Source organism: Schistocerca cancellata, chromosome 11, assembly GCF_023864275.1.
Source record: "Schistocerca cancellata isolate TAMUIC-IGC-003103 chromosome 11, iqSchCanc2.1, whole genome shotgun sequence".
NCBI lineage: Eukaryota > Metazoa > Arthropoda > Insecta > Orthoptera > Acrididae > Schistocerca > Schistocerca cancellata.
This window is the reverse complement of record NC_064636.1, coordinates 88796968-88806976: the sequence shown is the minus strand read 5'-3', so window position 1 is coordinate 88806976 and position 10009 is coordinate 88796968. Positions and strand designations below refer to the sequence as shown.

Here is a 10009-nt window from a genome sequence, read left to right as displayed (position 1 = left end):
TCATGTGTAAGTTGTCTCGTTAAGTGTGATTTTACAACTTCATTGTGAGTGAACGTGTGCTACATCGGTACTTGTACTATAGCGTGTTTTTCTCCTGTATGATTTTAGATTTCCTAAAAATGAAAGTCGGAAAGCTCTGTGGGAGAATGCCGCGAGGAGGAAGAATTGGCGTGCGTCTAAATGGAGCACTATATGTTCTCAGCATTTCCGAGAAGAGGACATAGACCGAACTTCCCTTTCAACAGTAAGGCTCCGAGAAAATGCTGTACCATCAGTTTTCCCTACACACCCAAAACATTTGCAAAAGGTATGTTAATTCAAAGAATTAAATTCTTAGTTTTCAAGTTCACGTTTCAGTATAATACGTACGTATCGTCGATTATCGAAGTGTTGAGTAACTCACTTTGTCTTCATCATGTACCGAATTAAAAGCTAACACTACATTAACTGGCGTAAAGTATAGGCCTAAACAGGACACTGTGTAGATTTGCCATTCTATGTACCGTATTTCAGTAAATATTGGTGGTAATGAACAGTGTTTCCCAGTAGTGTAACGTAACTGAAATGTCCCAGTACGTATTACAAACAAGATGTATTTATGGGGCTTTGGACGGAGGGTATCGCTAACTTACTTTTCAGTTTCTATTATTTAGTTTGTGATACACGTTTATTACTGAATTAACAAAATTGTATCGTTTACATTGAAGGCTAGCTATTCGTAATATTACATAAAAAACTATTTTTAATCAGAAGAAACGCGGAATTTCGCCTTCACGAGATTTTATTTTAAACAAAAACTTTGAAACAAGCAATCTGGTGACGTTACACGCGTATATGGTGCAATTAGCGACTGTAATACACGCAGCGCTATAGCACACCGGCAGTGTTTTGGTCAGAGTGTCATGGCAGCAAGCCACGCCCCCATGGCTTCAAATCGTAGTACGGCTGGGATACGTAGCGCCATCTCCCCTTATTCTTACCTCCATGGACGCAACACTGGCGGCTAGCACCATCTATAGGGAAATCCCGGTCTCATACTTCTACACCTGGTGTGTGTGTGTGTCTGTGTAATGCAATATTTCATACAATATTTGCCGGCCGCGCTGACGGAGCGGTTCTAGGCGCCTCAGTCCGCAATCGCGCTGCTGCTGCGGTCGCAGGTTTGAATCCTGCCTCTGGCATGGATGTGTGTGATGTTAGGTGTTTATTCTTTCCGCACGCTATACGAGATTGGAATAATAGATAATTGTGACTGTGGTTCGATGAACCCTCTGCCAGGCACTTAAATGTGATTTGCAGAGTGTCCATGTAGATGTAGATGTAAATGTTTCCTCCCGCAGTCGAAAACTCTACTGAAGCAGTTCGTCTCAGTATTGTTGAATTCCCGAGATATTTTTGCAACTGGGGAAGTGGGGAGGAATTTACTGTGATATATGTATACGTCGTTATCATACACCAAAATACACGAAACTGAATAACACTTAACCCCATTTCTTATATAGGTACGATGATTACGATATTTTTTTTAGCGGAATGGTCATAATGAGGGAACGTGCACAAGTAACATAACGTATCATGAAGTACACAAAATAACTACTGGTTAAATGATAAAACTGTTAATAAAAATTCATTTCATTGCAACATGAAACTATGCTTTTTCCTCCCTGTACAATAAAAATGTCGCATTTTTAAAGTACCTACTTATGATTGAAAAAGCATCACTTTAGCAAGTGCCTACATACGGGAAAAATTAATAAACAGGCATGGGTTCTTAACGCATGGCCAGTTTTTACTTCATTAAATGTAATATTTAGAAACTACGACGGGAGTTCCCAGCCTGCATTTCTACACCAGTGTAACACCACATTTCAATTTTTCTGTTACGCGAAAAGTGCATTCTAAATATCTCTACACGCACTAATTACTGCACAGAACACTTTATACAAACAGAATCATGTATTTTATAACAAATACTGCAAAACGTTGCGTGAATACGTTAACCACCCACAAAGTAAGCGTTGCCGAGTCCTCAGAGTTGGGGAAAACATGGCGGACTATTCAGCCTGTTGTATAGGAGTTCTACAGAGTCCCATGACGTCACTATTAACCACGCCATGTATGGGACTGAAACATGGACGATAAGCAGTGTAGACAAAATGAGAATAGAAGCTTTTGAAATGTGGTGATACAGGAGAATGCTGAAGATTAGATGGGTAGATCTCGTGACTAGGTACCGAATAGAACTGGGGAGAAGAGGAATTTGTGGGCCAACTAGACTAGAAGAAGGGATCGGTTGGCAGGACACATTATGAGGCATCAAGGGATTACCAGTTTAGTACTGGAGAGCAGCATGGAGGGAAAAATCGTAGAGGGAGACCAAGAGATGAGTAAACCAAGCATATTCAGAACGATGAAGGTTGCAGTAGGTACTGGGAGATGAAGAAGGTTGCACAGGACAGAGTAGCATGGAGAGCTGCATCAAACCAGTCTCAGGACTGAAGACCACAACAACATGATATAATTATAAATTAACCATTTCGGTTTTTTCCCTTTTTCTTGTGCTATGCAGCCTTTGTTCTTGCCAAATGTCGTGATTCTAGGCCAACGGTATGTACCCTGCTGGTTTTGATGAATGAGTTTGCGAGTACCAAAATGTGTGACAGAAGTAGCCATACCTTTTGAGTGCATTAACTTTGAGGCTTGCATTTATTACAACACCAAGGTACTATGTAGCTTATTGTGGACATAAATTGCCACTTTATACGTCGACACGTTCCTGAAGAAAAAACGGATCTTAATAGACAAACGGACAGATAGAAAACAAATGACAAACAAAAAATTTTCCCTGTGCTATAATTAAAAATCAGAATGTTCTGTTTTTTTCCCTTTAGTTGTACTGTGAACTCCTGCATCTTTTCAAATTGCGTGGTTCTAGGTCAAGGTCAGTGAGAAGCACCGTGCAGATTTTGATGGGGGGTTTTCAAGTATCAAAATGTTGTTGTTGTGGTCTTCAGTCCTCAGAATGGTTTGATGCAGCTCTCCATGCTACTCTATCCTGTGCAAGCTTCTTCATCTCCCAGTACCTACTGCAACCTACATCCTTCTGAATCTGCTTAGTGTATGCATCTCTTGGTCTCCCTCTACGATTTTTACCCTCCACGCTGCCCTCCAATACTAAACTGGTGATCCCTTGATGTCTCAGAACATGTCCTACCAACCGATCCCTTCTTCTAGTCAAGTTGTGCCACAAACTTCTTCCCAATCCTACTCGATACCTCCTCATTAGTTATATGATCTACCCATCTAATCTTCAGCATTCTTCTGTAGCACCACGTTTCAAAAGCTTCTATTCTCTTCTTGTCCAAACTATTTGTCGTCCATGTTTCACTTCCATGCATAGCTACACTCCATACAAAATACTTTCAGAAACGACTTCCTGACACTTAAATCAATACTCGATGTTAACAAATTTCTCTTCTTCAGAAACGCTTTCTTTGCCATTGCCAGTCTACATTTAACATCCTCTCTACTTCGACCATCATCAGTTATTTTGCTCCCCAAATAGCAAAACTCCTTTACTACTTTAAGTGTCTCATTTCCTAATCTAATTCCCTCAGCATCACCCGACTTAATTCGACTACATTCCATCGTCCTCGTTTTGCTTTTGTTGTTGTTCATCTTATATCCTCCTTTCAAGACACTATCCATTCTGTTCAACTGCTCTTCCAAGTCCTTTGCTGTCTCTGACAGAATTACAATGTCATCGGCGAACCTCAAAGTTTTTATTTCTTCTCCATGGATTTTAATACCTACTCCGAATTTTTCTTCTGTTTCCTTCACTGATTGCGCAATATACAGATTGAATAGCATCGGGGAGAGGCTACAACCCTGTCTCACTCCCTTCCCAACCACTGCTTCCCTTTCATGCCTCTCGACTCTTATAACTCCCATCTGGTTTCTTTACCAATTGTAAATAGCCTTTCGCTCCCTGTATTTTAGCCCTGCCACCTCCAGAATTTGAAAGTATTCCAGTCAACATTGTCAAAACTTTCTCTAAGTCTACAAATGATAGAAACGTAGGTTTGCCTTTCCTTAATCTAGCTTCTAAGATAAGTCGTAGGGTCAGTATTGCCTCACGTGTTCCAACATTTCTACGGAATCCAAACTAATCTTCCCCGAGGTCGGCTTCTACCAGTTTTTCCATGCGTCTGTAAAGAATTCGCGTTAGTATTTTGCAGCCGTGACTTATTAAACTGATTGTTCTGTAATTTTCACATCTGTCATCACCTGCTTTCTTTGGGATTGGAATTATTATATTCTTCTTGAAGTCTGAGAGTATTTCGCCTGTCTCATACATTTGCTCACCAGATGGTAGAGTTTAGAGTTTTCTCGGGACTGGCTCTCCCAAGGCCGTCAGTAGTTCTAATGGAATGTTGTCTACTCCCGGGGCATTGGTTCGACTCAGGTCTTTCAGTGCTCTGTCAAACCCTGCACGCAGTATCGTATCTCCCATTTCATCTTCATCTACATCCTTTTCCATTTCCATAATACTGTCCTCAAGTACATCGCCCTTATGTAGACCCTCTAGACCTTTCTGCTTTCCCTTCTTTGCTTAGAACTGGGTTTCCATCCGAGCTCTTGATATTCATACAAGTGGTTCTCTTTTCTCCAAAGGTCTCTTTAATTTTCCTGTAGGCAGTATCTATCTTACCCCTAGTGAGATGACCTTCTACATCCTCACATTTGTCCTCTAGCCTTCCCTGCTTAGCCATTATGCACTTCCTGTCGATCTCATTTTTGAGATGTTTGTATTCCTTTTTGCCTGCTTCATTTACTGCATTTTTATATTTTCTCCTTTCATCAATTAAATTCAATATTTCTTCTGTTACCCAAGGATTTCTACTAGTCCTCATCTTTTTACCTACTTGATCCTCTGCTGCCTTCACTACTTCATCCGTCAGAGCTACCCATTCTTCTTCTACTGTATTTCTTTCTCCCATTCCTGTCAATTGTTCCCTTATGCTCTCCCTGAAACTCTGTACAACGTCTGGTTTATCCAGGTCCCATCTCCTTAAATTCCCACTTTTTTGAAGTTTCTTCAGTTTTAATCTACAGTTCATAACCAATAGATTGTGTTCAGAGTCCACATCTGCCCCTGGAAATGTCTTACAATTTAAAACCTGGTTCCTAAATCTCTGTCTTACCATTACATAATCTACCTGAAACCTGTCAGTATCTCCAGGCTTCTTCTAGGTATACAACCTTCTTTTATGATTCTTGAACCAAGTGTTAGGTATGATTAAGTTGTGCTCTGTGCAAAATTCTACCAGACGGCTTCCTCTTTCATTTCTTAGCCCCAATCCATATTCACCTACTACGTTTCCTTCACTCCCTTTTCCTACTACCGAATTCCAGTCACCCATGACAATTAAATTTTCGTCTCCCTTCACTATCTGAATAATTTCTTTTATTTCATCATACATTTCTTCAATTTATTCGTCATCTGCAGAGCTAGTATCAAAATATGTAATATAAATGGCTGTATCATTTGATATCACTGACTTTGATGCTTCAGTTTTTTACACGGCCGAGGGACCATAGACCTCAGTATGTGACATTAATTCCATCTTGGTACATGAACCCATTCCTGAGAAAACGGGTTTTTAAAAGATGCACAGACGGGCAGACGGAGATCAAAGCGATCATATAAGGGTTGCTTTATTATCGATTGAGACAATTAGAAATTCACTCAAGGGGACCTTTCCTTCTTATAATTACAAATTTGGTGACAATATATACGTTTAGGCGTCGTGTTATTACATTCCTTCTTAAGAAGTCACACCTGAAGACGTCCATGAAGAATATAATTTCTTTTGAAATATTGTTTATGTGTGAAAAATTTATTAATATTTTTAAATATTGTATGATGGTTCAAATGGCTCTGAGCACTATGGGACTTAACATCTGAGGTCATTAGTCTCCTAGAACTTAGAACTACTTAAACCTAAGTAACCTAAGGACATCACACACACCCATGCCCGTGGCAGGATACGAACCTGCGACCTTAGCGGTCACGCGGTTCCAGACTGTAGCGCCTAGAAGCGCTCGGCCACCGCGGCCTCCGCAGTTACTTCAATCTACCTTTCGTATGTTGACAAAAATACATTTTCAGACCCTATTGTAGATAGAAAACAACTTCAGTATCTGTTATAATTGCTTTTTTTAAAAATTATTTTGAACAATTAGTTCACGAGGCCATTGAAATTTAAATGGTTACGAAAACACACTTGACCTCTGAGCCAGAAATAATCCTGAGCATCACGACGGATACAGGGATTAGTGAACACACAGTCGTAGCGAGACTCAATTCCGTAACAAAGAAATTCACCAAAACTAAACGAGAAATACATCTATTTATAGAAGCAGCTAAAAATTCGGTTGACGTCTTTCTAAGAGACAGTCTCGAATCCATCCAAACTATGTAAGTGAACACCATATGTGGCTTAAGTTCAAAGAAATAGTATCAACAGCGAAACTTCCTGGCAGATCAAAACTGTGTGCCCAACCGAGACTCGAACTCGGGACCTTTGCCTTTCGCGGGCAAGTGCTCTACCATCTGAGCTACCGAAGCACGACTCACGCCCGGTACTCACAGTTTTACTTCTGCCAGTATCTCGTCTTCTACCTTCCAAACTTTACAGAAGCTCTCCTGCGAACCTTGCAGAACTAGCACTCCTGAAAGAAAGGATATAGCGGAGACATGGCTTAGCCGCAGCCTGGGGGATGTTTCCAGAATGAGATTTTCACTCTGCAGCGGAGTGTGCGCTGATATGAAACTTCCTGGCAGATCAAAACTGTGTGCCCGACCGAGACTCGAACTCGGGACCTTTGCCTTTCGCGGGCAAGTGCTCTACCTGGCAGAAGTAAAACTGTGAGTACCGGGCGTGAGTCGTGCTTCGGTAGCTCAGATGGTAGAGCACTTGCCCGCGAAAGGCGAAGGTCCCGAATTCGAGTCTCGGTCGGGCACACAGTTTTGATCTGCCACGAAGTTTCATATCAGCGCACACTCCGCTGCAGAGTGAAAATCTCATTCTGGAAACATCCCCCAGACTGTGGCTAAGCCATGTCTCCGCTATATCCTTTCTTTCAGGAGTGCTAGTTCTGCAAGGTTCGCAGGAGAGCTTCTGTAAAGTTTGGAAGGTAGGAGACGAGATACTGGCAGAAGTAAAACTGTGAGTACCGGGCGTGAGTCGTGCTTCGGTAGCTCAGATGGTAGAGCACTTGCCCGCGAAAGGCGAAGGTCCCGAGTTCGGGTCTCGGTCGGGCACACAGTTTTGATCTGCCAGGAAGTTTCATATCAGCGCACACTCCGCTGCAGAGTGAAAATCTCATTCCAGTATCAAGAGCACTCGAGAGATTCATACCAAATATATTAATAAGAGGCGGAACTGATCCCCCACGGTACACAAAACACGACAGGAAGCTGCTGCAAGAGCACCGAAAAAGGCACGTATAATTTACACGAACGCAAAATCTCGAGGATTGGCGAAGTTTTACTGAGGCTCGAAATTTGGTGGCGATTTCAATGTGAGATGCATTTGATAGTTTCCACAACGAAAGTCTCTCTAGAAATGTGGCGGAAAATCCAAAGAGATTCCGGTCCTGTGTTAAGTAAACCAGCGGAAAGGCTCAGTAAGTACCTTCACTGCGCGACAGCGATGAGGAGGAGGAGGGGGAGACAAGGGACCCAACCCTTGGGAGCAGGTAAAAAAGTGGCAAATGTCCGGCGTGGCAAATGTCCGCACACCGAAACGGAGACGGCTGGTAGCGGTTTCGCCGCCGTGAAATGCGATGACGGGCGCGGTGGAGAGAGAGGGGGGATACAGTTGCATCGCGCGCGTGGAGTCACACGGGCCCGTGCGCAGAGCAGAGGCGTGAAAACACGAGGGGAAAAAACCCGATCCCCACTGTTGCTAGGCGGGCAGCGCAGCGACGCGCTGCACGCGGGGTGGGGAAGCCGGCGGACTGACGTCACCTCTGACGTCACGCGGCCAATTCCGCGCAGGTAACGAGGCGTGCCGGCGGCCGCGTACGTTTCTCTCTAGTCCCGCCTACCGCCCGAGCGCCACACGGCGACCATTCCCCTAAAGCCCGGGGTTGCCACGTGCCCCCGGCCCGCTAGAAAGCGCGCGCCCCGCCACGTGCAACTAAACGCCACTCCACCACCCAGTCCTATAACCCTGAGCTCAACTGTCCGCCATGTTTTGCCCAAAGTATAGAACTTTCATAGTCGCTTACATACGAGTTATGATCCAAGTGGATACATCCAGTTAAATGCGTAAGAATTCGTTTTTTTATTCCAGTCTCTGATCACAATACAAATTCTTTACACGATGACCGGTTTCAGTCCGCAATGACCATTATCATATCTTTTTTACACCATGTCCTAAAGCGATAAGGGCATAATGGCATCGTCAAGAATTCGTCGTAAATAAGGGTTGCTGACAAGGGAACATCCCTATCGCACCCCCTTCAGATTTAGTTAGAAGTTGGCACAGTGGATAGACCTTGAAAAACTGAACAGAGATCAGTCGAGAATACAGGAAGAAGTTGTGTGGAACTATGAAAAAAATAAGCAAAATATACAAACTGAGTAGTCCATGCGCAAGATATGCAACATCAAGGAGAGTAAGGGCTCAGGAGCGCCGTGGTCCCGTGGTTAGCGTGAGCAGCTGCGGACCGAGAGGTCCTTGGTTCAAGTCTTCCCTCGAGGAAAAGTTTACTTTCTTTATTTTCGCAAAGTAATGATCTGTTCGTTCGTTCATTGACGTCTCTGTTCACAGTCACAAGTTTAGTGTCTGTGTTTTGCGACCGCACCACAAAACCGTGCGATTAGTCGACGAAAGGACGTGCCTCTCCAATGAGAACCGAAAACATTTGATCGCAAGGTCATAGGTCAACCGATTCCTCCACAGGAAAATACGTCTGATATATTCTACACGACACTGGTGACGGCATGTGCGTCACGTGACAGGAATATGTTGTCGACCCACCTAACTTGTACACTTGGCGAAAGGGTAAAAAGATTCTTCTACCTTGCCCGATTTAGGTTTTCTTGTGGATGTGATAATCACTCCCAAAAAAGTGATGAAAACATAATAGTTTGTCACATAAACTGCAACAAATGAATGCAACAGTTTCACAGTCGCACAGTTTTCCCTGTGCTCTGTCAAAACATATGTTTTTAACGTTTTCAAATTTTTCCGTGTGCAGACCGTCAAATCCTGCACATGTCCAAGCAAATCTGAACATGTCCTGCAATTTTCGAGAGCGAAGTTGATTATGTGTGAATGCCTGAACTTTGACAATTGTCTGAAAATAAAAAATTAAACTTTTCACTCGAGGGAATACTTGAACCAAGGACCTCTCATTCCACAGCTGCTCACGCTAACCACGGGACCACGGCGCTCCTGAGCTCATCACATTATCCTTGATGGTGCCTATCTTACGCATGGACTACTCAGTTTGTATATTTTGCTTATTTTTTTCATAGTTCCACACAACTTCTTCCTGTTTTCTCGATTGATCTGTGTTCAGTTTTTCAAGGCCTATCCAGTGTGCCAACTTATAACTAAATCTTGGGGGGGGGGGGGGTGCGATGGGGAGGTTCCCTTGTAAGAACTGTACCAATCACTGCAAAAATGGTTTTCACGTGATTAGATTTCCAAGTAACCCCGAACGAAGCCGTAAATTGCTACAGACAACTGGGAACCAGGACTTGTGTTGTACATATATGCTAATAAAAGTAGCTACAAACATGAAACCAGTTATGTACTACAGGCAGAAAATCAGAAGAGATTCTGGTCGTGTGCGAAGTAAGCTAGCGGCAAGAAACAAGCAATGCCTTCTCTGCGCGATAGGAATGGAGACACTAATCGAAGACAGTGCTGCCAATGGAGATTTACTAAACACAGCCTTTCAAAATGCCTTCACAAAGGAAGACGAAGTA

At 43.1% G+C, this 10009-nt stretch overlaps 1 protein-coding gene across 2 annotated transcripts in view; it reads left to right on the top strand.

The window, feature by feature from the left end:
• The first annotated feature begins 245 nt into the window (after positions 1–245).
• Positions 246–10009, top strand: part of LOC126108795 (brain acid soluble protein 1-like) — a 367990-nt gene continuing 358226 nt past the window's right edge. For both annotated transcript variants that reach the window (XM_049914156.1, XM_049914154.1), the window contains exon 1: positions 246–307. In XM_049914156.1, the coding sequence (XP_049770113.1) occupies positions 261–307 (47 nt within the window). In that variant the 5' untranslated portion in view covers positions 246–260. The remainder of the gene's footprint in view (positions 308–10009) is intronic.